Consider the following 27,725-nt stretch of genomic DNA (forward strand, 5'->3'; position numbering starts at 1 on the left):
TCTAGTCCCCCAGTAATAAAAGCAGCTTCTAAAAGAGGGTCATTTCCTATGTTCCAAACAAGGTGGAAATGCCTCGCTAAACTCTGTTTTAAAGATTCCTTCTGGAGGTGCAGCTGGATATAGTTGCCAGCTCTTCCTATCCAAAACTGTCACATAATATTGTTGTGCAACATTACATTGTCGAGCACCACCCCAGAGGTGGCTGCATTTTGGTGGTTGGTGATGTAATTACTCTGTGTCCATGTGCTTATAAAGGATACACGTGTTCTGGAAGAATATGAGACTAGTAGAATCCATTCTGTTATATGTAGCAAGCTGCCGGTGCAGTGTTCTTAGCTCTGCTACGAGGGTGTCCGTTAGCATGTGTCAGATTATAATTGCTTCTCTGACCAGGCTGTTTGTTTATTTATATGATGTATCTAGGCCAAGGAACTGCTTTCCTGATTGCTGTACTGCCTCCCAGCTCTCATTCCAGATCCTCAGCACACACACATGTACAGAACACTTACACGTCATGCTGGCTACTGAAGGACTGGTAGACTCTATTCTTCAGATCCTGGAAGAAATTTTAAAGCAGCAGTTAAAAAATGACACACATTCTCCCTTGATAGTATAGACCTCATCAGGAAATGATTAACTTCCTTTATACATATTTATGTTTAAAAATATTGCTACCACCTGATGCTTTTGGGTCCAGGTTTTGTTGTAGTTTGTTGTTTGTTTTTGTTTTGCTCTTAAGAGGAAGAAAACCCTGTTAATTCCCAAGATTTTGAAGAAATGTCAAATAAAATATGCTGAACAATTATTCAATCTGGTAATAAGCAGTAAAACAATCTTCCTGGAGAGGCATTGAACAAAGGTTTCCCCCGACACATGTAGACTATTAGGAGTCTTCAGTGTTCTGGTTCTAATTAAATTGCTGCATCATCTCTAAGCATCTAAGGATATCTTGTAGGAAGTGATGTGCAATGTACAATTCTGCAAATCCACCTGATGTGCAGGTATTTTGGACTTATTTCTGTATCTCTTATCAGAGCCCCTCAATTTTGAGAGCTGCTTGCTTGCTTCCATCACTCTCCTGATCATTTCCAGCTTCCCTGTATCTCTGGATCATTTACCCTGAAGACCCCTCTGAACTGGGGGAGCTGCCTTCCACGTTGAACAACAGGATGACATCCATGCTGGTGGAATGCTGATTGAACTTCACTGCCAGCTTGAGCATAGTCCCGGCGAGCCCGGTGTACACCTCCCCCTCCCAGATCTTGCTGCGAGTTGGCTGCAGTTCAGTCCTGGATTGCCCGATCACGAGAGCTCTGTAGGCTTTTGGCAGCTTGACTCTGAACCTGATCCAGCTTCGTTCCTGGAGCACTCCTGTCCTGGGCTGTAGCAGGATGCAGCCTCTCCTCCATGTGCTGTACACTCGGGGGAACGGAAGCCACCGTGGCTCAGAAAAGCAGCGGACAACGTAGTCGCAGACGTGAGCAAAGTCCTTGTGGTCCTGGTTCCTGCTGAAGATCCCTACTTTGTAGAGGCCTGATTCAGGAAGCAGGATACAGATGCTGACTTTGTTTCCCAGATGGGTGAGCAGGACATATCTCTCCATGGGGTACTTGATGTTGGTGACGTTGTCCTTACTCAGGATGGCGGCCACTTCGGTGTCCGCCTGGGTGTGGAACGTGATGTTGCACTTACCCTGGTTGGTGTTGATGATGGGGGCAGGGTGGCTGGGGTTAGAAAAGCCCCTACAGCTGGTGCTGATCCCTGTCCCACAGTGCATGCTGAGGCCAGAGGGGAAGAGCTCGTTCTGGTTGATGGGACCAGAGCAACGAATGAGGAAGTTGGCTGCGTTTTTGAACAGGTCACCTCCTAAATCTTTCACAAACACCGAGAGCCTGTAGTAACCTAGAAAAGGACACAGCACGTGGCAACTCAGCTTCTCCTCCTCTGCTTGAGAGGCCAGGCACTTTGTGCTCAGGGAGGTGTCTAGATCTTTATTCACCAGCTGGTATGTGGCCAGCAAGGGTCTAGATGTCTGTAGCGTCAATAGCAAAGTTCCTGTTTCAACAACAATCAGGTCCTCTCCGCAGTTGCACTCCTCGATCCCAAAGTCTTTCCCCTTCGGATGGAGGCCCCAGAAATGAAAAGGGTTTTCAGGCAGTTCTTTCTTATGGGACTGCAGGCACTTGATCTGATAGGAACACACCCAGCTATAGGGGTTCTGAGCGTCAAATGGGCGTGCAAAGACCATCAGCTCAAACAAGCCCTCAGTAGGGGGGAAAACTTTGAGAGTCATGCTCTTCTCAGACACCGTCAGCATCCCGTGAGTCGTGCCTAACACTTCTTGGCTAACGTCGCCACAGAGCTTGGAGAGATGGTAGCTAAATTCTGCTGGATGTGTACTCCTCAGAGACACCGTTGTTTCCCCGTGTTCTGTAGGAAGGGGAAGGGGTGAAACACTTAAGATCACAGTTCAGTGTGAGCATCCTAGTAAACTTAATTCTCAGCCCAAAGCCTCTTTCTTTAGTAACATCAGTAAAACCCAGGTTCGCAGACAAAATAGGAAGCAGTCTGGATATACACCACTGGACTGGGAGTCAGGAAATCTGGGTTCTACACCCAGCCCTTGCTGAGTGGCCAGAGGTGAGTCACTTCTCCTCTTAGTCCCCTGTTTCCACACCAGTTAGATGGGAGGGACGAAATCCCCTCTCCCTTGTAAAGCACTTCAAGGTCTACACATGGAAAGTGCTTTTAGCATTATTATTAGGTTGCTTTCCTGAGTGCCCATTGTTGATGGGAGCAGTTCCCTGAACTTATTAGAGTTACGTGACAAACCCCGTGTCCCATCCAGAGCACTACTTTTACAGTAGCTCTCCCACTGGTTGCAGGAATCGGAGGTGCAGATCTGACGTGCTGCTATCATAGCAGCTGGGAAGCTCAGAGAATTCAGCACAGCCAGGAGAAAATCCTACAGCAGTCAGCCAGACTGTCATCAGACAAGTCCCCCCACCTTTTTTTGGAGCGGAGGAGTCACCTTATATAGAAAAATCCGGTGTGCTGTTGTTTGGGAGGCAGCTCTCAACTAGCTGGAGGGGAAATGCAGGGGTTTCACAGACCATACCTAATGAATGACCTGGGTAAGGTTTGTTCTGATTATACAGCTTAGAGTTCAGCTGCACAGCACAGAGGAGTTGTGCAGACTTGTTAGATTTACACCTCTATGTTCCTTACTTTTCCTTTTCTGAGTCTTTCTTGTTTGGCTTTTTAACTTTCTTTTGACATGGATACGTGTGCATATCTTGTATTTTAAGGCAGACGCAGAATATCTTTTGAAAGAAAACGTTATTAATGCGAGAAATAACTTCAGGAGGATGGATAGTGTGTGTGTGTGTGTGTGTGTGTGTGTGTGTGTGTGTTTGTACAGCACCTCGCACCATGGAATACTGGTCCATGCTGGGGCTCCAAGGCACTACTGCAATACAAACATACAATTATAGCTCCCCAGGCAGCTGGTATATCTGTGAGGTGCTTGAAACATCTTGGATACTTTCCTTGAACACAGGAACAGGGTTAAGCGGCAAAGTTGTGTGTGAATGTTCCTTTTGGTTGTGGGGGGGGAAGGGTAGGTATAGAGTATTCCCAGCTGCTGGCATTTTTAATCTTTAGGTGGATTTACATATGCCCATGGGTAGCCTCAGTTTTCTGTGGAAACACTGGGCCTGCCTGATGCACTAGACTAGACCACTAAGAACATCCTGCCTGTTGCATGATGCGATCTACTTTTCTGGTGGAGTGTCCATGTTTGGTGAAGGTGGTTTTAAGTCTGTTAAGGAGCATGAACAAATGGGTATAAACTGGACACTAGGAAGTTTAGACTTGAAATTAGACTAAGGTTTCTAACCAGTAGAGGAGTGAAGTTCTGGAACAGCCTTCCAAGGGGAGTAGTGGGGGCAAAAGACATATCTGGCTTTAAGACTAAGCTTGATGAGTTTATGGAGGGGATGGTATGGTGGGATAGCCTAATTTTGGCAATTAATTTAGCAATTGATCTTTGATTATCAGCAGGTAAGTATGCCCAATGGTCTGTGATGGGGTGTTAGATGGGGTGGGATCTGAGTTACTATAGAGAATGCTTTCATGGGTGCTGGCTGGTGAGTCTTGCCCACATGCTCAGGGTTTAGCTGATTGCCATATTTGGGGTCGGAAAGGAATCTTCCTCCAGGGCAGATTGGCAGAGGCCCTGGAGGTTTTTCACCTTCCTCTGCAGCGTGGGGTATGGGTCACTTGCTGGAGGATTCTCTGCAGCTTGAGGTCTTCAAACCACAATTTGAGGACTTAAATAACTCAGACATAGGTTAGGGGTTTGTTATTGAAGTGGATGGATGAGATTCTGTGGCCTGCATTGTGCAGAAGGTCAGACTAGATGATCATAATGGTCCCTTCTGACCTTAAAGTCTGAGTCTGAGTCTATGTTCTGTGGTGTCTAAGGGCCTGGCTGTAGATAACAGATTTCTCGGTGTGTTTGGGGTGGTTACTGGATCTGAGAAGTAGATTGGATCATGCAATAGGCCACCCAATATCCAGAGTGAAACTTTTTTCAATACAAGAAAAAAAAAACCCAACCGTACACCCCTAGTTGTTACTTATCACCTCCAACTGGAACACACATGGTGGTGTACGATGAAACAATTATAAGCAATACTCAATGGGGACCACATCCTGAAAGAAATCTTTCCCATTCCCTCTCTTCCAGTCTTCAAACAACCCCCCAGTCTCACCAAACTCATCATCAGAAGCAAGCTCCCCACAGACTAGAATGCACCAATTCAAAATAGCACCAGACCCTGCCAGAACAATGGATGCAAAACCTGCAAACGTATCTCCACTGCTATGATGATGAATGCCACCCCATAACAACACATCTGTCAAGACCCCTGGATCCTACACATGTTTATCACAACAACGGTGTACCTTATCCAGTGCAGTAAATGCCACAATAACAACTGTGTGGGTGAAACTGGTCAATCATTGTGTGCTCAAATGAACTCTCACAGAAAAATGATAAACAAAAACAAAAAGCCCACATCACCTGTGGGCAAACACTTGCCACAAAGTGATCACTCCATATCTGACCTCTCAGTCCTCATTCTCAAAGGAAACCTGCACAATCCTTTCAAAGGATGAGCCTGGGAATTTAAATTCATAATTTTGCTAGACATTAAAATTATCATGGGCTTTAGCGATAAATCTCGTGTCTTTATTATCACAATCAGTAACCCATTAACCGCCCTTTTTTGCTCCATGACTGCAGGGTTGTTAATGGGCCATATCACCTTGAATGGTCCCTTAGAATACATGTTAACTAGTTACGCTAAACAATCTGTTCCTCCTTATGTTTAGCTGTGACACTCTGAGTACAGTTCCCAGACCAGAAGAAGAGCTCTGTGTAAGCTTGAAAGCTTGTCTTTCACCAAGAGAAGTCGGTCCAATAAAATATATTACCTCACCCACCTTGTCTCTCTAATATCTTAGGCCCAACATGGCTACAACAGCACTCCTTTCTAGCCGGTCATTTCCCATTCTGTATTTGTTCTGTTGATTATTCCTTCCTTAGTGTAGTACCTTGCATTTGTGCTTATTGAATTTCATCCTATTTATTTCAGATCATTTTGCCAGTTACGATCATTGAAAGTCTTTAAACCATGACTTGAGGACTTCAATGACTCAGACACAGGTTTGTTACAGGAGTGGGTGGGTGAGATTCTGTGGCCTGCATTGTGCAGGAGGTCAGACTAAATGATCATAATGGTCCCTTCTGACCTTAAAATCTATGAGTCTATGATTCTATAATTCCCTGAGTTGTCCTTATTCCTCTTTTTATGGGCTGGCACTCTGTTTGCCCTTTCCCAGTCCTCTGGGATTTCTCCCATCCTCCATGAGTTCTTAAAACTAATAGCTCAGAGATCTCTTCAGAGCATTTCTTAAGTATTCTAAAATGTATTTTGTCAGACCCAGCTGACTTCAAGATATCTAACTTGTCTAAGTAATTCCTAGCATGTTCTTTCTCTAATTCAAACTCAGAGCTTACTCCATTTACATTGATGTAAGTTATCTGATCGTGGCTAACCTTTTTGGTGAAAACTAAAACAATTAAAGCATTTAACACTTTGGCCATGGCTGTAGGATAAGAGGATCCGTTTTCTGGGTTTGGAAGTGTGGGATGATGGGGTCCAGATGTCCCTGATGCTTAGAAGTTTGCGGGTTCCATAAGTTAATTCAAGCTGCAATCATTTGAATTTGCTGACGTAACATACTTCTCAGAGTCCTTCCAGCAACTGGCAAGTCACTTCACTCCATCAGCAGTTATTTAGCCCTGTGCAATTAAACACTAACATCCTGGTTTAATCGCATTTTGCACCCCCTTCTCTGCATAGGTGTAAATTATGAGACAAGATGAAAGGCTGTAGAGAATCAAGGCTATAAAGTCCTTTAACTCCTGAAGGCTACCAAAGTGCTATACAGCCAGGTGCTGAAACACATGCTTGTGTTCTATTGGTCTCAAAGGGATTTAAGCATGTGAATAAAGTTAAGCAGATGCTGCAGTGCTTTGCTGAATGTGGTCCCGGGTATACAAAGATTATTCAACCCACTGTTAAATACAGCTGCCATCAGAATTTACTACAGCTTTTAAGTTAGTGAAACATAAGTAAGAAATTGTTGATGTTCAAAACATTCAAACAATATAAATATAACATAGTGTTGGAGATCTGTCCTTGATTCAGAAGCTTTTCATATGAAAGGAAGCTTTTTGTTATCAAGATAATTAATGGAAATTTTTAGTGCAAATCCTGAGTTCTGGTATTTGTCACAACTACTCAACATACGTGTGAAAAGTGTGAAGTGGCTGGCTTTTGTTTTTTGTTTTTTTGCCTTGATTTGTTAAAGTTGTGACTTGGCTCATGCAGTAAGTACAAACAATAATCCTCTGGCAAGTCTCCGTCGGAGACCTTACTGATGACAGAATTTATTAACTGCAGTTTTGCTTGTTATTAAATTTGGCCAGCGTCAGTTTCCTAAGCTGCTGCCCTGGCTGGCTGAATCATATTAGGATCTTTAAACAGACAGAAAGAAAAGAACATTGTATTCAACTAAGCCAAAGATGGTGAGAGATAGAGAACAACACATTCTGCTTTGGGAGGGAAACTCTAAAAGATAATTAAAGGATACATTTGAACATATCTGGGGAATACTGAATTTATTCCATTGGTGTTCGGAAGATTCCTTTATATAGGAGAAGGCAGGTGAAACCACAGATGAGTTCCAATGCGGTTTCTGCATATATGTAGTTTAACTCCCTATCCTACCATAGGAGGGGGGAATTCTTTTGATAGGCCAGAGCCTAGGAACAAGCCTAGACCACTGCCTGCAGCTGGAATACCAGTTGTTATACTCATTGCTGAAAGCAGTTAGAAAGGCCATTTGTGTAACTTGAGCAAAACTAACACAGAGAGAGGGAAGTGAGTGACCATGAGATGTAAACATGATCCTGTACCCTCCTGACTCGAGCTTTTTGCTGAAGAATACAGTAGTGCAAGATAGAAAGTCAGCCAACCGTAACTATTGCTATGTGAAATACAGCTGATTAACTGACGGAAAATTCTCTGCCTGACAGGCTGGAAAACTCCACACTTAACTTAGTTTCTGCTCAGCAGTTTTTCTGATGACTAACCTATGTAATACTAGCAATTGGGGTATTAACGGAGGAAGAGAACCGAGGTTGGTGGACACATGAACACTTGGAAAACCTTGGCCGTTTCTTGGACACCTCTCAAGTTTCCCTGCAGATGGAAAGCTGACCATTGGAAGTCTACAGACATCCACCTGAGACCTCCTCAAATCCTTGGGGTTAATGCAAGGTGCTCTACTAACCTGTTGCGACATGTGTAAGTGCTGGAGACTAAATAAAGCAGAAGCTTTGAGTGAATGTACTTTTGTTTGCTTGCTTGCATCAACTATCGGCCAGACGGGCCATGTCCCAATTGATTTATTTCCTGCCACCACCTCACAAATAAGGTTGCCAGCACTCCCGGATTGGCCGTGAGTCTCTCAGACTAGGGCTTGATCTCCCGGAGGCTACTGAAGCCAATCCGGGAGATTTTAGGCCCCTAAAAGTGGGGTGGCGTAGCAGGGCTAAGGCAGGCTCTCTACCTGCCCTGATTCTGTGCCACTCCTGGAAGAAGCGACATGTCTGGCAGCAGCTCCTAGGAGGAGGCGCAGCCAGGGGGGCTCTGTGTGCTGCCCCACCCTGAGCGCTGACTCCACAGCTCTCATTGGCTGGGAACGGGGAACCGTGGTCAGTGGGAGCTGCAGGGGCGGTGCTTGCAGGCAGGGGCAAGGTGAAGAGCCACCTGACCACCCGTGAGCCTAGGAGCTGCTACCGGACATGCTGCTGCTTCCAGGAGCTGCCTGAGATAAGCACCGCTCGGCCCTCCCACACCCCAATCCCCTGCCACAGCTTTGAGCCTCCTCCTGCATCCCAACCCCCTGCCACAGCCCTGAGCCGCCTCCTGCACCCCAACCCCCGTCCCAACCCTAAGCCCGCTCCCGCACCCAAATTCCCTCCTGGAGCCCACACCCCAACCCTCCTGCCCCAGGTCAGAACCCTTTCCCACATCCAAACTCCCTCCCAGAGTCCACACCCTGAACACCATCCTGCACCCCAACCCCCTGCCTCAGCCCTGAGCTCCCTCCCAGAGCCCACAACACAAACCCTCTGCCCTGAACCTCTGCCCCAGATGGGAACTCCCTCCCACACTCAAACTCCCTCCCGGAGCCCATACCCCGAGCCATCTGCCCCAACCCTGAGCACCGTCCCACACCCAAATCCCTCCCAGATCCTGCACCCCAAGCCCCTGCCCCAGGCTCAGCCCAGAGCCCTCTCCCATATTCCGAACCCCTTGGCTCCAACCCTTTGCCCCAACTGGTGAAAGTGAGTGAGATTGGGGGGAGAGCGAGTGATGGAGGGAGAGGGGCTGGAGTGAGCAGGGGTGGGGTAGGGGCCAGGGCAAGCATATTTGGGTTTGTGCGATTAGACAGGTGGCAACCCTACTCACAAAGAGTAAAGTTACCAAGAGATTTGGGTTCAGCAAAACCTAGGGTAACACTACAGATATTCAGTGTGTGTGTTGGATTGCTCAGGAAAACACCTCCCATAAAGTGCAGGCATGTTTTTAATTTCTCAAAATGTTGTTTAAAAAAATTCTTTCTCTGCTATTGTATCTAAGGCATCTGCCACTTAACTGACTTAGTACAGGAAAAGGTTAAATTCACAGGGCCAAATTCTGTTCTGTTACTCCTGGTGCAAAATAACAATAGGAATTAAAAGGACATGATATGTAAAGGGTGGATGCTCAGTATTTTCGGAGTGTCAGGTCCCTTCAAGGTATCTCAAGCTGGGTACCCAAATATGGAGGCAAACTAATAGTGACATGTGACAATATTGGTCATGGATGTTGAAACTAATAGGGAGAAATGGGCGGTTTTTGTAGTAGACACCTCACACGCTTTTGCACTGACATTGTTTTAGATTCTTAAGAATAAATTTTCAGACACTAGCCTCCATTTTTTATACTTATAACTTTGCACATGCATAAAATGGAGACCTCTTTAAGGTGTGCCTCACAATTTGGCTTTTAAACGTATTCATGATGCAGGGCTGGTTGCTGAGCATAATTTTAGTACTTATTTTACTAGAGTTGGTCACTCACCCCATTTGTATCCTTATAAAAAACATGTTTCAAATGTTCTGATGTTTAATGGGGAAAATGTGAAATAAAAAAGAAATTTCTACTTCAAAATGTTTTGATTTCAGCTCAAAGTTTTGAATGCTAACAGAATTTTGACATTTTTACTTTTCCTCTCTTCTCTTCCTTTTCTCTCACTGAAGCCAATAGAATGATATTTAGGAGCTCTCCTCCATCCTATCTTCCCCCCCTCTCCCCACGTGCGTGCACACATTTTCATTCTTCATTTTCCACTCTAATTTTTCCAAACTTATCTAACTTTGGAGAAGTTAGAAAGCAGAAAAGGGAAAAATGAAATTCTGCCACTCTGCAACCTTTAACAATGCACTCAACTTTTGAAACTTTGCCGATTAGCAAAGTTAGCATTTAATTTTTCTAACTTTTTAAACAATGAAGACCTTTTCAAAAGTTAGAGTGGGAAAAGGGCAGGGGATGACAAAAAAAGGATATAGTTTCCTTTCCCTGGGGATTTTTACTTAACCTCCTTCATTCTGTTGCATTCAGTGGTGGTAAAGTTGGGAGAAAGGAAAAATCAAAAAGTTGCAATTTTCCAATTTGAAAATATTTTTTTCAAAAACCAAACCAAACCAAACAAAATTTTCAATTTTTATATAAAATAACTGTTTCCTTTCCTTTTGTCTTGACATTTCCCCAGTGAAAACCTACAACATTTAATCAAAAACAATGTTTTCCTGTGAAAAACTTTTTCTGTGAAACTCCATTTTTCAGCAGGAAAATGTTTTAGTAGAGAAATTTTGACTAGCTCTGTAAATTATATGCCTCATGGTGAAATATCTGGGAGAGTTTTGTAACCATGCTTTTCTTCCTGACTTTATATAAACCTTAACTAAAGTTAACTTGGTAGTCCACTGTACACATCGATTTGTATTAACACAAGGACGTCTTCAAAGTGTCTCAGAAAGCTGGATTCTGCTCATTCCTATGAATGCTAGGCCTGGTTGCATGGTAATGAATTACGTAACATGAGTAGAGGTGGCAGAATTGAACTGAACCCAACTGTTAGTCAGATGAGTTAGCGCATGATTATGAAATTATGTAATTATGTAAATGCTTACAATGGAAAGAATGGATAACTCATGCTTGGGTTCTGTATGCATACGTATAATACATATCTATGCATAGGTTAATTTTGTATTTGAACAATACATAACTCAAGTAGGGAAGGGAGCCTGTCTGGTGGTTTGAGCAGGAGACTGAAATGCAAAAATTCTGGGTTCTGGTCCCATCTTTGCCACTGACTGGCTGTTTGGCCTTGGCCAAACACTTATGGGGAGTTGTAACAAATGCTTACCCCACAGGGATGTTATGGGGCTTCATTACTTGTAAAGTGCTGTGGGGGCCAGGGGAAGGAGGGCTATATCTTCCATCTTTGATTCAACACTATCAGCAAAGTCCAGACCTCCTGAAATATGGCGTGACTTGGATTTCTGGGTAAATGACTCCTCTTGATCAAAAGCTTTACGCTGTGTTTTGTTAGCAATCCACTGATTCTTCAGAACAGTTTCTTAAGCCCTGTAGTAATTTCTAAGATTACTTTTCCCTAGAAGCCTTCCCTGCTGATAAACTAAACGGCAGAAAAACCTGACTGACTGCCAAGGATGATGGCCATTGGAAAAGCTAACTAGCGACACAAAGGATTCTCAGGCAGGTAAAGGTCATATTGTATCTGACCCAGAAAGCTATAAAACTACCACTGATTGGGCAAAAACCCTTCTTCCTCAAGAAATAGGACAGGAATGTTTCAATCATGCTTTATATTGTAATCTCACTGCACCAGCAATGTTAGAAGAAAGAAAACTCCTGTCCCACTTTTTTGTTACGCTGCTGCCTATAGCAGAGTGCTTTGTGAACACTGAAATGATGTTTCAGAGATCTTACAGCTATCTACAAACAGTTAAGTAGAATGTATTTGTACTGTGAGATAGGGAAGTAGTATTGTACCTACTTTAGAGATGGGGAAACTGAGGCACAGAAGGGATTAAATGACATGCCCAGGTTAAGTACAGTTCAGGAATCTTCACTCCAAGTTCTCCAGTCACTGTACCTGACAATGCTTCTGATTCAGAAAACACTTAAGCGCTTGCTTAAGACTCATTGGTTTCAATGTGACGTATGCATGTGCTTAAAGTTAAGGACAAGCTTGGGCCCCGTTCCTGAATTGGGGCCGCTATCTGCAAAAAGCTATCACCTTATAATCAGGATCCAGGAGTCAATGGCTGTAAATGGAGGTCCTTGCTTTGCATTTACCTGTTTTGAGAAGGGAGCGGTTTGGAGAGAGAAGGGACAGCTGCAGTTTGAAAAACTCTGACGTTTTAAAAACTCTCTGTTCAAAGTCTTCCAGCGAGACATGCGGCTGCACAAGCTGCCATTCTGGCTCATCAGGCCAGTGGGTCTCAATGAAATCCTCAGGGTCAGGTAGAAAGAAGAAGTCATCATATCTGCAAGAAAGAAGAAGTCATCAAACCAGGCCACAACATGAGGACACTGCAAGCGTTCATATCCCAGACCTCTCCTCCAGCACTGAAGTCCGAGGATACAGCACTATGGACTTGAGGAGAGTTGGATCTGCTTAAACAAGGGGTGAATGCAGCCTCGGGTTTAGCGCACAGACATGTAATGTCATTTTTGGAACGTGTGCAGGATCATGCTGCTTCCTGGGCTTAAATTCAGAATCCAGGGCTTTGGCCTTTCATTTCTTCATCATTCTGAACCCATTTCCTCCAGAAGCTCTCTCCAGAGGCTCCACTAGAATTTCTGATCTTTGGCCTCAGCTGCAGATTGCCTTTCACACCCATCTGGTATGTTAACTCTGAAAAATCTTTGCAGGTCTAATAAAATCTTTATTTTACCTTGGCTAAGTATAATACCATGGAATCATCCATGTGAGAGTCACCTAGGGGCTCATGAAGTCATCTCGTTCAGTTCCCTGGGACAGTACAGTAGGGACTGGGCAGGTGGGGGCTATGATATTTTCTTCCATAGTCTATAAGATCTCACTGTCTGGAACATTTTTCCCTTACCTCCTTGAACTACCCTAAACAATTCCTCTCCGTTTAGGGTTTTATCACCCTTCGAGTATTGAAGCAGCTATCCTCCTGCTTAATTGAAAAGAAAAAACAACTCGACTGAATGCATTCAACCAGCAAATTGGACCGAAAATCAAATACAATAAAACAGATATCATGATCTTTAATATTGCCTCACCATCACCAGTACAGATAGAGTACTGGTGCACTCCAACGTAGCCGGGTTGGTGGGACAAGCCAAGACATCTGGAACAAAATCAGTAAAGCCAGGAACACCTTCAAGAGCTTAAATACAGTCTGGAAATCATCAAAAACAACACCAAAACCAAACTCAAGATTTATCAGAGCTGCGTACTTTCAACATTACTTGATAGTACAGAATGCTGGGGAATGAGAGAGTATGACATTTCCAAACTGTCTTCATTCCATATAACCTGCCTCAGAAAAACTCTCCGTATCTTTTGGCCCAGAACAATCTCAAACCAAGATCTATTGACACAGCACAGCCAAGGGGATCCAAGCACCGTAACTGCCAGGAAGTGCTGGAGATGGATCGGTCATGTGCTTTGGATGGAAACTGGTTCCATCACCAGAGTAGTAACAAGATGGACACCTGAAGGCAAGAGAAAATGAGGCTGCTCAAAAACAACATGGCAAAGAGCTGTGGAAGCCGAGCTGAAAAACCTGAAGCACTGCTGGGGAACCATTGAAAGACTTGCCAGAAACAGGCAGGAGTGGAGGAACGTCACTGCCTAAACGCCAGAGGCATAATAGGAACATGATGATGATGAATTGTTGTCACTCAACCATGCTCTGTGTGTTTTTGTTCCTTTAATTTTTCCTCAACAAACCAGTTCTTCTAGTTGCTGAGTCATTTGTGTTGCTGCTCTCCCAACACAAGTTTTGTCTGTATCTTTCTAGTACTAAGAACATGGGATTGGAAGGGACCTCCTGGGCCACTGAGTCCAGTTCCCTCCTATGCAGGCAACCCCTTCACATGATCTCATTCATAAATGTACCAAGCTCCATCTTAAACCACTTAGATTTTTTGCTCACATTCCTCCTATTGGGGGGTTGCTCCAGAACCTCACTCTTCTGATGGTTAGAAACCTTCTTCTGACTTGCAGCCTAAATTTTCTCATGGATAATTATACCCATATTGAGAAGCCTAGTGCTGAAAGCAATATGCATAGATCCCAAGCCAGAAGAGACCATTTATGGTCATCCATTCTGACCTCCTGCACAATACATGGCATTGAATTTTATCCAGTGATACCTACAACAAGCCCCACTACTTATGGTTGTGCTTGATCAGATATTTTAGTAAGACATCTCATCTTGGTTATAAGTCATTCCAACGGTTGATCGTCCTCGCTGTTAAAAATGTGCCCCTGATTTCTGGTTTGAATTTGGAAGTTGAAGCTGGATGGCCATTGGATCTGGTTATGCTTTGGTAGAAGGAGAAGCAGATAAACAATAACACCCATACCTCAGCCACCTTGACTCATTCTACTGTGACTTGAGAGTCACAGCAGTAGATTGGGAATCAGTATTAAAGAGCAAAGTGGGCTTAGCGCTCAGGTTAGGGTCTGATCCTGTGATTTGCTGAGGGCCCTCTACTTCCATTGACTTCAACATGAGCTGAGGGCACTCATCACCGTACAGAATAGGTTCATCAGGACTTAACTAACTGGACCAATGCCTACTGCTTTCAGTGAGCTTTGGACTAGACCCAGAGGAAGCAGTTATTTGCCTGTTCCCCCAGACAACAGCTGTCTATTCCATTCTTTCCCTCTCCACTCTTCAAAAACAAGCTGATACTTTTAAAAAGTTGTTCCAAGTAAAAGAATTGCCAATTAGTAATGGCACAATGCCTTCATTATGCAGCATTAGAGTAAAAAAAGTCGTTTCTAACATCTAATAGAATGTTGTTATAAAATTTGATGAATAATTTTGACTCAATCATTATTTACTTAGTCAGAATGGGCTGAGAAACCTCCAGTAATTCTGTCTAGACCCTCATAATAATGAAATGGCTGTGGAACCAGAGATTAATTACTTAAATGCTGACACATTTTTAATCAAAAACTAATGGTGGGAGAAAAGATGGTATTTGACTATTCTTTAAAAATCTGTATTTACAAAACACATGACTTTTAAAACTGCATTTTCAATAAAAACATGCATTTTGGTGCTAACTCTTCAGATTTTCACCTGTCAGATGCTCAAAATTGTGTTTCAAAATGTGGTGTGTGTGTGTGTGTGTGTGTGTGTGTATATATAATATATTCACACACACACACACACACACACAATATGCATGCTCCCACCTCTGGCTTGATCCAAATCTCATTGAAATCAATGTGGCAACTCCCTTTGATTTCAATAGGCCTTGGATCAAATCTCTAAGTATTTAGGTCCATGAGGCACTCTAACCAGGGGGTGCAAATCAATGCATGCAACATCTGTTTTAGGAGAGCTTTTTGTGGGTGGAAGGAGGAAACTGGGTTCATCTACTTTAGCGGCTTAGAGATGGATTCCAAAATGAATCCACCTCTATATGCTATCCCAGACTGTCCCCATTTAGGGTTTGATTCTCCTTCTGTTCAGATCAGTTGCAAAATGTCCATTGTTTTGAATGCCATGGGATCTAGTTCATGATTCTCTTTGCAGAATGGTGTAGGAAGTTATGTGGGCAAGGTGAGGCAGGGATAGCATCCAGAAAAACTGATTCCCAATTTCCTGCTGTAACCCACAGATCACCATAGAATGAGCCTGGGTGGCTGCTGAATTGGAGTTACTGATTTACATTTATTGAAGTGTCTCTCCAATGTTCTAGGCCATGGGGTCTCAACCATGGGGGCCTGGTGATCCTGGGGGGTGGGGTCTGTGTTCAGGTTTCAGGGATTTGCAGTTATCAGCTCTTTCTTGAGGACTAGATGAGAAGGAGGGTGAGGACCCTGAACCTTTTTTCTGTTGTAGCATGGAGTCACAGTACAGAGAGACTGAGAACGGCTAATTTAGTCACATCAGAAAAAAGTGGATTTCTTTATGTTTGGAAATGAGAAACGAGAGGTTGTGGAGGGGTCGGTGTCTCACCTGGGTATAAACAATCTCTTCTCCACATCCACAGTGCCTGCTCCCCAGCATGCATCCAGCAGGTACCACTGCCCATCCAGCTGAACTGCGTTCCACATGTGGTTGGATTTCTTTTGTTGGCGTTTTTGCCCTTGTTGGTATCCAGTACCTCTTCCATAGCCCGACACTTCAACGCAGCTCAAACCTGCCTCCCTGTAAGGATGGAAACATTCATGGTAGGAAAACACAAATTAGGCTGGAAACCTCTCAGAGTTGGCGCTTAATTAACTGCTGGCCACTCAGATGACGTGATAGCTCAGACTTCTGTAATCTCCTTTTCAGGATGTTTATGGTCCATGTTCTTGCTCTTGAGCTCAGGGCACCTCCATTGCTTTAATAGCCCCTTAGTGGAGCTTGCTGGCTATGAAGATCAGCAATGTCCTTCCCAATTCTTTCTTTGTTCTTTGCCTAGGTCATGGTTCATTCAGACAGAATGGCTTTTATTTTGGAATAAGAGAGTGACAGAAACAAGAAAGAACAAAAGTCAAGTCTCCAGGAGAGAGCAGGGCACCCTGTGAATGGTTGCAACGTAGCATGGAAATAAACACGTAGCACATTTTGCCCAGGAGTGCCAGCCATTCTCACAGTGTTGGTGGGAAGGTAAGACCAAGGTTAATTTATACCTGCACATTTCTTGGCATAAATGGGCATAACCGGAGCACACGCCTCTTCCAGTCTGCAGGACCTGTTCTGGGGTATGGATCTTCTGAGATAACCCTAAGAAGCCATCCACATCATAGCCTAAGAGGAGGAAATGAAACCACAACCATTATCCAGAGGCGTTGGCAACTCCCCAAATGAAAGAATTGGTAAAACCTTGGACAGATCCTCAGCTGGTGTAAATTGGGGTACCACTAGCAAATTTTCTGATGAAGCAGGGGAATCAAGCCTGGGGCTCCCAAACCCTAGATTAGTTCCTAATGACCATCCTCCTCAATCTAGACAAATCACCCTACTATGAGTCAAGCTGAATGAAAAACGTACTCACGGATATTGTGACACAGCCACAGCCATATTGCTCGCACTGTCTCCAGCTTGCTTCGGGCCTCGTCAGTAATCAGCTGAACAATGGTCTGGACTGATGGCAAAGCTGGCTTTGATTTTATCTGGCGAGGACAGGATTTTATGGGAGCAACTTGAATGTCTATCACGAGATACATTAATGTCTGTCTATCTGTCATTTTGTGTGGTGCTCACGGTAGGGCCAGACTCGCTTGTAAGTACTGGTCCCTTTGCATCCTCCCATGGTGTGAAAGGGTCAAAATATGGTTAGAACTTGCTGTCTGGGAATTCACACAGCAGAAGTGAGTCACCAAATGGCATGGAGCAGCCCCAAGGTTGCTCTCAACTATACTTGGGCCGGACCTGGCTAGGAACAGATCCCAGAAATGGGCACCTGCAAGCAGTTCCTAGGCAGTCCCTGCTCCTGATCATGCCTGTGGATACTGGGCCCAGCTGAGAATCTGGGCCACAGTTTCTAGGTGCTAGGTAACCAGGGCCAGTGGCTCCATTTGACCACTCTGGATTGAGTGACTGGGTTCCCTCCTCCCAACCCCCCACAAACCCTTAGTCACAGAAGAAACCCTTATGTGTGTAAATAGCTCTGCTGAGGTTAACGGTGCTGCCCCCAGCTCCCTGATTTGGCTTTGAGTTTAAAGTTCAAGGGGTCCCTGTTGGGTCGCTTGCGGAGAGAAGCTCATTCTGGGGAGCTGTCAGCTAGGCTGGCATGTGGGGAGAGGTGGAGGCAGTTCCTGACCCCAGGGAAGACCTGTGCCATTGAACAGTTGTGATCCACACACGCAGAACGCACTGGACCCACGCACAGCTGCAGTGTACTATTGTCAGCATTCACAATAATAATTCCGGAAAGGCGAAAATGACAAAGTGCACCAGATTGCAGTACATTCCATATTTTAAATAAGCAGGTGGGTGGTTTGTATAACTCTGTTCCCAGGGGTGCCTTTAGTGGTTTTTTTACTGTTGCCTCCACCTTTCCCAAGCTGCGTTTTAGCATACGAGGTAATCTCCATGGTCCTGAAGCCAAGCTTGCATGGAGACAAAATTAATTGCCTCCAAATCCCAAGCAATGTTAGCCTGCAGCTGGGTATGAATGACAGATTTCTTCAGAACAGGGAGAGCAATTACTTTCAGCGCCGAGTAAATAATTGAACTTTTGCCTTCTCTCTACTTAACCTTTGGTGAGTAAGTAACAAAAGGTCTTCAATTAGACTGTTGGATCTTTGACACATTATGGGGTCTTGAGGCTAACCTGGTGGTGTTTAGTGTAGGTAATAGAGCATAATTTTAATTTGTTTGTATGCCAGTCCCTGGACCTCTTACACAGTCAAACATGTATCATTGCACAACTGCAGTTAAACTTTAAACCTTCTAGAGCACCATTCTCTAAACCTCATGTGGTAAGATGTACCAGGGAGCTGGCTTGAATCTTATACCCAGTTTAGTGTTTGTTGGCTTCTGGTTGTCTGTCCAGTGGTTGGCCTGGAAAGAGGACCCAGTAGAATGCTTCATGGTTGAGAACGAGCAGGACTCGGGTGTATCGGGTAGAAAAGGGATTCTTTATTACAGCTGCTAGACACAGACAGACCCTATGGTTGTCTCTGGTGCTCTCTCTCTCTTTTTTTCTCGTTCTCTCTTTCCTGGATGAGACAGACACTGACTCTCAAGCCCCAGCTACCTAAGCACAACTTTTTCCTTCCTTATTTTATCACATAGGATTTTCTTAAGCTCTGACCCAGACTTAAGTCATGGCATGAGCTACGAAATACAGTATGAGCCTGACTACACGTCTCTAATGGAGACTCTTCTTGGCTCAGGTCAACTGGGACCAAGATTTCCTGATGTGGCTGGCTTTGGGTGCCTCACCTGACACCTTAAAAGGGACCTCGTTTTTAGAGTACTCTGTGTTTTCTGGTTTATAGGCCCTTCTGAGGTGTCTCAGGTTGGGCACCTGTTGACCTGTAACACTGACCTGATTTTAGGCTGCACACTTAAATTATAGCTAGTGTTAATGCATATTAAATTACAGCTCTACTAATTTTACTATCTTAACACATTTTAACATGGAAAGCAAATGTACAAAGATTTGTTAAAGGCTTTGCAAAGCATGAGGCCTAGACAGTTAGCCTGAAGTGCGTGATCTAGGGCTATAACAGTTGACAATATGCATCTTGTGATTAAACAAGTAAATCACAAAAGGGCATCTTAAGCTTGAAATAACACTTCTAGGGGATTGATTTATTTTGGTACATGTAACCACAGAGAAGACACATTCACGTATCAAAACTATTGGAAATGAAGTGACGCAAATAGCTTACATTAGCAGTCCTACCCCTGATTACGGTCCCCCGCAATACTAAACATGGGCAGACGGCTGAGACCTAAATCAAATATTATCCTAGATGTGGGAGGGATATAAGGAAAATGTGTATGAAAAAGATGGTCAGACCAACCCCTAGTTGGGACACCAGGGACAATCGAACGGTGGAATATGAACAAGCTGTCTTGCGGTGATGTCCATTTGCTATTTTTTTCATCTTTGTCTCCGATGACCACCATAAAGTTGTAAATATGTGCATGGCTGTAAGTATATTGAGTTGGGGGGTGGGGTGGTGTTTATCTGTACAGATGTATGATTCAGGGGGTTATATTTATTCTCCTCTTTGTGTAATCTTCGCTTACAATTTCAATTCTACTTGTCTCTACTAACCAAAGCTCATACTTGTGCATACTTCACCAATTCAATGCAATTTATGTAGCTGCCTCAGTAAAAGAACCTGCTAGCAATAAGGGCTTTTACACACCTTGGCCTTGGCTCGTCTTTTAATCTTGCTGGAGAGGAAAGCCATTTGTTCATGCCAACAGCAGCCTCTCGCTGTGATTTTTGTCTCAACTCATAAGGCAAAAAGCAGGCTCATCATTAGCCAAAGCATTAAAAGGCTGGTTTCTCATTAACAATATCTATATAGACTTTGGAGGAAGCTTGTGCCTACAATACCTACCTGCTCGCTCACACGCAGAACATGAGCATCTATGTGGCTGAAAACCTTTGAGTCTGGGAAAAGGTCTCGCCTTTTCTTTCTCTGGGTCACGCTGGACCATGCCTGCCTCTCTCCTCTCAGGCCAGCCATCCCTTCTCTGTAAACAGCTAGCGGAGAACAACCCTTCTCAGGCGGCTTATGGATGGTAGATTTCTTCAGGGTCACCTTGCTGCCATTGTCAATTTTGTTTGCCCCAAACAGGAAAGTACGCTTGATGGGGGAATCCTTGGGGGCATTGGCTATTCTCTTTGTTGCCATGGTTTCCTTCGGAGTGGTCTCCCCATTCTGCCGGCTCTCCTTGGCAACCCTTTGGTGGAGCTCCTCTGAAGCATCAGAGGGGCACCCCCGGGCCACATTGCCATTATAGAAGTCTGACATTTGACTCTTTCTAGAAGCAGCTGACATGATATCTGGGGATGGGGCCAGTTTTTCACTGTGGTTCCTACCCTGAGCTCGTCTCGCAGGGCCTTGGATGGGGTGGCTTTCGTGGCAGTTGGCATTACTCGAGGAAGAGCAAATGGTGGAAACTGATTTGCTCACTTTGACACCCTGGGGTTTGGATTACTTGCCATGGTCGCAGTCCATCTTCATTTGCGCAGATGGTCCGGTGGAGTCTGTGAGGGAAAGGTAGAAACTCCTGTTCAAAAGAAATATTTGCTCTGCCTCCCCTTCCTTCAGAGCCTGTGTGTTGTAAGTAGAGTGACTCTGTATCTGATGGTTTGGAGCTGCAATCCACAGCACTGTAGATTCCCGCTGGTAACAGAAGAGCAAAGGTGTGTTAGAATCACCCATGTACATTCTATTGCAAAGCTATTTCCAGGCACAGGATATTTTTTAAGGATGTCAAACCAGGGAAATTTAGCTGGGAAGGAAGAGTCAAAGGGAAATTGATAGAGGTATTTAAGCTTGAGTGTTGTGGCTCCTGTACAGGGCTGGGATCTATTTCTAGCTTTGACAGTGTCTCCATATGAGTTTGTGGGCATAATTGTGTCTGTTTCCCCTTTGTAATATTAGAATAATAATTTTGTACATCCCACTGTGTCGGAGCTGGGGATGAGCCAAGCCAGTACTCCATGCAATTAACGCTTGAGTGCCTGAAATGGGTATTTTGGCGCCCAGGTGTCAAAATTAGCCCATAAAAGTTGATTTGTTGCCTTCAGTTTCATTAAGCTACTTGTTACCTGTAGAACAGCATTACCTCTTGTGCCATCACATTTTGGTTTAATATGTTGGTTTTGTTTTCTGTCACTGCTTAAGGCTGATGGGGGAAAGGGGTGTGGGTTGTGGAATGGAATGAAAGGCCTGACCCTAGACTTACAGGATAGGTGGGTTAAAACATAGACAGGGAAGCCCTCCCAGAACATGTTCCTTCCCAGTGGTGCCAGGGGAAAAAATGTTCAGCGAAACATGCTGGTTCAGTGACACCAAAATATTTTGCGAATTCATGTCAGTTTTGCCAGATTTGTTTGTGGGGAAAAAAAGAATTCTGAAACAAAGTCTGACACTTTTGAGATGGAACATTTTGATTTTTCCATTCTTTTCCTTTCAAAACATCTTTCCATTTTATTAAGAGTCAAAAACCATTTAAAATTGTCAAAATAGAAACAAAACGTTTTGCTTGGTTTCATTTTGACAAAACTGAATCAAACCCACATTATTTTTTTCCAGCTCTTCAATTCACCAAAAATGCTGAAAAATCTCATTTTCAGTTTGACCCAAAACAATTTTTTTGTATAGTTTTGACAGTGAAATGAAAAATCCACTATTTCCCCAGCCCTACTTCCCTCCGTGACTGGAGAAGGCTGCAAAGTGCTTGTTTTTATTAGGTTGGTTTGCTTCTGTTTTTTAATAAATAAAACGACTGTTCATGAATTGCAAATAGCATGTCGTGCTGTGAACCACTTATAGAGTGGCCCAGAAATGTCACACGCTGGATCCCTTCGGCTTCTTGCATGCAGAGGCAGAGTGGATTTTCAGCAACTTCTCTAACTCTTGCCTAACTCTTCCAGTGAAGCTACACGTCAGTCATCTCTGTGCTACCTGGCAGTCTGCTTTAAAGGGGCGATTCTTTCCCCTGTATGCCAAGGCAGCTCCATTGGTGGGTGATGGAGGTGGCTGGCCATCACTGCAAGACTTGCAAAGAGGGTCTTGCATGTGAGCCAAGTTTGGTGCAGCTCCTACTGGTTTGGCCAAGGAAAGACTTCCCCTTAGCTCCGCTGGGAGAGAATCAGGTTGCTCCCTGTCTGGATTTCTGCTGCTCTGATAAGCAGGGCGCACGCAGACTGCATCCCACCACCAGATGGGAGACACCAGTAATGAGTGACACCTGTCCTAGTGTTAGTGCAATATAAATAATAATCTAATACCCTCCTGGAGGATACAACGCTGTCCCTTACACTTGATTTACCTGTGCATGAACTGGGCCAAGGGCAGAAAATGTGAGCTCCCAGAGGAGTCCAAATGGGTGTGATTTACACCTTCTTTCAGCCCTTTCAATGCGCATATCTCAGCAATTAAGAATCCCCTTACATGTTAGTAGGGTATTTCCCCACCATTCTCATAGTAGCTGCCAATTTATTAGCTAGTCGCCCTCTTGCCTATGGAAGTGCTTTATAGTAACTGTTCCATATGTGATCCTCTGGGTAGCTCTCTATGATGCAACCTCTTAGAGGGTTTGCCAAGGGCAGAACCATTCACCTTATGGGTTGACTCCACAGCCTGAAGACACCACATGTTCTACATTTACTTTAGGACTCTAAAGCTGGCTGCAACCCAGCTTCTAAATGTACACAGGCACATTTTTCATGCTCACCTGTTGGGATGTACAAGTTGCCCATTTCTAGTGTGAACGCAGGTAGCTAGTGGTGCAGTCTGTATGCACGGATACCAGCTAGTGCCTGGAAATACAGGTTTGGTGTGCAGGTTGATGAGTGAGAAAGAGAGCCCACTTCTGAAACCTTGGCCTGGGCTAGCTAGCAGGTACCGTGTCAATTGCCAGCTCTCAACTTGGCAGCAAAATCACAGCAAAATAAGCCCAGTCTTTCTCAACTTGCTCTCTCTTGACTTCTTCCCACAAGGTAGAGGTGGCAGTGTGGTTTGGTGGGTAAAGCACTGGCCTAGGACTGGGTTCTAATCCCAGCTCTGCTGCATGATCTTGGCTTGTCTGGTTAGACTGTAAGCTCTTTAGAGCAAGGTCTGTCTTTCTCTCTGGGTACGTCTTCACTACCGACCGTATCGGGGGGTAGCAATCGATTTCTCAGAGATCGATATATCGTGTCTCATCTAGACTCGATATATCGATCCCCGAACGCGCTCCTGTCGACTCCGGAACTCCACCAATGCGAATGGCGGTAGCGGAGTCGACAGTGGGAGCCGCGGACGTCGATCCCCCGCCGTGAGGACGGTAGGTAACTTGGTCTAAGATACTTCGACTTCAGCTACATTATTCACATAGCTGAAGTTACGTATCTTAGATCGATCCCCTCATCTAGTGAAGACCAGCCCTCTCACTATGCATTTGTGCAGTGCATGGAACAATGGAGCCTTGATCTTGGGTTGGGACCTTTAGGTGCTATGATAATACAAATAATAAATAACTAGGTGCTGAGCATCCTTACCTCTCACTGAGGACACTCTACTTTTCATAGGATCAGTCCCCCTGAGAAGAAGGAATTAGAATTATATGAGTAACATTCTTGTTCTTATCTACTTTGTATAGTCCCTAGGCTGACCTGGAAGACACTGGAGTGCTGTCATTGTGAAATGATATCATTCTGTACTTGCACAGCCAGCAAGCCAGTAGCAAGAATTGCAGGGATTCCTTCCTGTTAGATGAATTGTGCCTTCCACCAGCTTTGTCACTGGTTCCCAGTAGGGCCGGCCGGAAAACAAGAATTCTGTTTTGCCAAAAATGTGAAGATTTCAGAATTTGGTTTTGTTCCAATGCAGAACAAAAATGAGACCCTTTTTAAAAAAAAAAAATGTGGAAAAAAAACAGACTGACAGATCAACCTAGTGTTGCGAAATTTTTCAGACAGAACTTTTTCACCCAAAAAGGCAGATTCAGATTGATTGAAACATTTCACAAATTTGAACCAAATGTAACTGTTTCAATTAAAAAGAGAGAGCGACAAGAGATTTCAATTGAGCCTTTTCAAATTATTGTTGCCAAATGCTTTGTTCCAAATTTTACTTCACTTTTATTTTGAAAGTTTAAAAAGAAAAAAGCCAAAACAGGTTTTGAACCAAAAATTCAGAAGCTACAGACAGACCATCCCATCCCACAGTAGCCCAGCAAGTATCCTAACCCTCTCGCTCTCTGTCACTGTCTCTCTGTTTTGATCAGAAATTCTATCCTGGACCCAAGAAGCCTCCCAACAAAAGTTTTTTCCCCAGCCGATACATTTCTGCAAAAAGTTTTGGTTTCAATAAATTTTCATTTTCTGCCCGAAATAAAAAATAGTTGAGTTGAAAAATTCCAGGCCAGCTCTAGTTCCCAGAAGTGGGACAAAAAGCTGCTGGTTTTGATTCTTCAGCATGGTTCCTGGTGAATGCAGTGTTCAGGTGCCCCCAATGTGCTGCATGAAAAGCATTTGTTCCAGCGAGCATGTAACAAGGAGAATGTGCTGCATGCAAGAAACCATTCTAACTGGTGGGACCATTTATGTTAGCGGCTGTGGGAGAGTGACATGCAACCTCGTTCTTGACAAGTGACCTGCTGTAGCCCCATTGCCTTTGGCAGGCTGGCAGCCTCCAGGATCGCCTCTTTCTACACCCACTGTGCAGCTGCACATTAAACCAGGCACTGCAAACGGTCTTTCTGGGAATGGAATAAAACTGAAATACTGGTATGAAATAAGAACTCTGTTGCGAGAGACATGCCCTCATCTCTGGAGATAAGGGTGGGTTCTAAGGGGCCGTGCTGCTATTCGAATTTGAAAAATAACTCCGGCAAACCTCCTCCCCTTCAATAGGGTGGAAACGCCATCTGCGTTATCTTTTGGTTCACAGCCAGAGGCTCAGTCTTGATGCTCAGGCAATAGCCTTGCTTGTAGGTAAAGGAATCGCAGAGCTAGAATGGCTTTGCAATGTGCCTTGGGGCATCTAGCCAGTGTGGAGAGACACCAGTGTCCATCTCTCAAAGACTAACCGCCCCAAGCAGCACTAGTTGGCTCCCTTACAGGCAGCCCTCCCAGGAGGCTGGAAATGGCTCAGACTCTTGCCCCAGAAATCAGAACCAAACCATGTTTCTGGGGCCGTGTTGGGAAAACTTTCACTGCTGCTGCTCAGGCTGGGGGTTAACAAGGCCTTTGAGAAACAGCTGTATCGCTGGGAGAGAAAGGAGACGACCTACAGATCTTTTCCATTTCTTTGACTCAGTTCCCAGGACAATCAGTCCGATGCCTAGAAAGTCTCTTAAAGAGAACCTATAACAACCCTCTCGCAGCTAGGGGGCAACTCGATGTATTTGCTGTTAGTGATAGGGGGCGGCTCTGTGTCACCAAATGGGTCATAGCTGAGACAGCTTATACATGTACATAGCCAGAGGAAAAACCTTCAGACACTCCCATAGCTCAAGCAAGGAGGCAGAGCCCCTGCCATCTCTCGATAGTTGTCTGCCTGTGGAGTACTGGTGAGCTCTGGGATGGGGCAGTGTAGCGGGGTTGTCAACCTGCTCCTGCCCGGAGGGGTTAAAAACAGCCCTGCAGAGAGCTGTAGCTGGGGAAAGGCTGATTGGAGAAGGGCTTGGCTGCTGGGACACTGAACCACGTACCTAAAGTGGAACAGGGCTGGGGAAAGGCCAGATGAGCTGCAGGCCTTTTTAAGGGCTGAAAAGGTACTGGGGCTGCAACAGGGCAGCTCAAGGGTAGGCAGAGGCAGCAGGTCCAAACCCTCCTTGCCGATGACGAGTGGCATACACTGCAGTCTGCCCTAGGGAACGGGGACTAGATGGTGACAGGCAGTAGCCAAAGACTGAGGCAAAGTGAGGATAGGAGGTTGGGGGTTCCCCGGGGAGGGGAGACTCAGAGACACCACAGGGTACTGCAGGAGGCAGAACCCCAGCAGAAGGGGCACTAGGGGCCAGGAAGGACATGGGGGCCAGCGGCATCCAAGACACTGGCCTGCAAAGGGTGCTCCTGGGTCGAAGATCTAATTCCCAGGAGGACCGACAGGAGGCACCACGCTGGTGAGTCTCACCTCGTTACAGCCAGGCCATTGGCCAGTCCGTGAGCAGAAGAGAGACCCACTGGGATGCAGAGCACTTGAGGTTAGTGTGTGGAGTGATAGGTCAGTGAAGAAACCAGCTGAAATGCGAAACATCAAGCAGCAGCCATCCACGCCCGGTGCCGTGGGAATTAGCTTGTAGCCGAATGACAGCACCAGCTAACATAGCTTAGAAAACAAATATAGAACAGTGCCTGAAAGCCCAGCCCTACGCTCGGTCAATGACAATGAACAAGTCTGGCCTCTGCCCGTTTTTCTTCAAGTACAATGTGCTGAATAGTCACGTTCTGCCCCTTGAGGATGGACAAGCATGCTGCAGTCGTAGGTGGAAGCTGAGGTATAGCAATAGTTAGTTTGACTTACCTCCCAAGTCCCTAGTTGCTCCATGTCTGTGTCTCGCTGCCGTCTGCCAAGGTCAGGCAAATGCTGGTGGTTCACAGATCCCTTTTATATGCTTATTATCAGGCCTGGGCTGTTCTCCTCTGTACCTTGCCAGTGCCAACTGAGCTAAAAATACTACAAAGAATTGGCGAACACGGCGGGCGCTTTGCAGGGTGCAAGCACTCCAGAGGGCCTGAGAGTTCTGCAGAATAATTGGCCGGAGTGTATTTATATCCATATTTATATAGAAAGCGATTCTAGTGGGAGAGAGAAGCTACTTTTCATAGCAGCAGCTAGCACCTGCAAAAGCCGTGTTTGTCTTCTCTCCCCAGCCAGCTCTTTAGAATCACTAAGGAGAGAAACAAGTGGGTTGTGGAGGGGAAACATTCTGGGAGAGAACAAGAAAATGAACGGGGGTTTTGTTTATCTCGAGGTGGTTTGAAAATGAGGATCATGCTGCTTTCTCCCACCCCCACCCCACTCCACAGCCTCTCTTTGCAAATCCTATATCTCCTTTGAGTCCCATTTTCATAGCAATCTCCATTCACTCTGGGAGGGACGTAGTTTCATAAAATCATAGAATGTCAGGGTTGGAAGGGACCTCAGGAGGTCATCTAGTCCAACCCCCTACTCAAAGCAGGACCAACCCCACCTAAATCATCCCAGCCAGGGCTTTGTCAAGCAGGGCTTTAAAAACCTCTAAGGAAGAAGATTCCCCCACCACCCCAGGTAACCCATTCCAGTGCTTCACCACCCTCCTAGCGAAATAGTGTTTCCTAATATCCAACCTAGACCTCCCCCACTGCAACTTGAGACCATTACTCCTTGTTCTGTCATCTGTCATCACTGAAAACAGTCTAGCTCCATCCTCTTTGGAACCCACCTTCAGGTAGCTGAAACAGCTATCAGATCCCCCCTCACTCTTTTCTCTTCTGCAGACTAATCAATCTCAGTTCCCTCAGCCTCTCCTCATAAGTCATGCACCCCAGTCCCCTAAACATTTTTGTTGCCCTCCGCTTTACTCTCTCCAATTTGTCCACATGTTCACTCCATCCGTAAATATCCTGCATCATCTT

General features: G+C 45.0%; 1 protein-coding gene across 1 annotated transcript; it reads right to left on the bottom strand.

Annotated features, from left to right (window-relative positions):
* Positions 1 to 222: 222 nt before the first annotated feature.
* Positions 223 to 26,782, bottom strand: LOC115652251 (kyphoscoliosis peptidase-like). The gene is given in 8 exon segments (XM_030564058.1): positions 223 to 2,430; positions 12,069 to 12,259; positions 15,947 to 16,138; positions 16,609 to 16,726; positions 16,974 to 17,091; positions 20,005 to 20,796; positions 23,661 to 23,701; positions 26,632 to 26,782. Coding segments are annotated over 6 exon segments (2,565 nt in total). The 5' UTR covers positions 20,635 to 20,796; positions 23,661 to 23,701; positions 26,632 to 26,782; the 3' UTR covers positions 223 to 1,114.
* Between the last annotated feature and the right edge of the window lie 943 nt (positions 26,783 to 27,725).

Source organism: Gopherus evgoodei, chromosome 5, assembly GCF_007399415.2.
Source record: "Gopherus evgoodei ecotype Sinaloan lineage chromosome 5, rGopEvg1_v1.p, whole genome shotgun sequence".
Classification (NCBI taxonomy): Eukaryota; Metazoa; Chordata; order Testudines; family Testudinidae; genus Gopherus; species Gopherus evgoodei.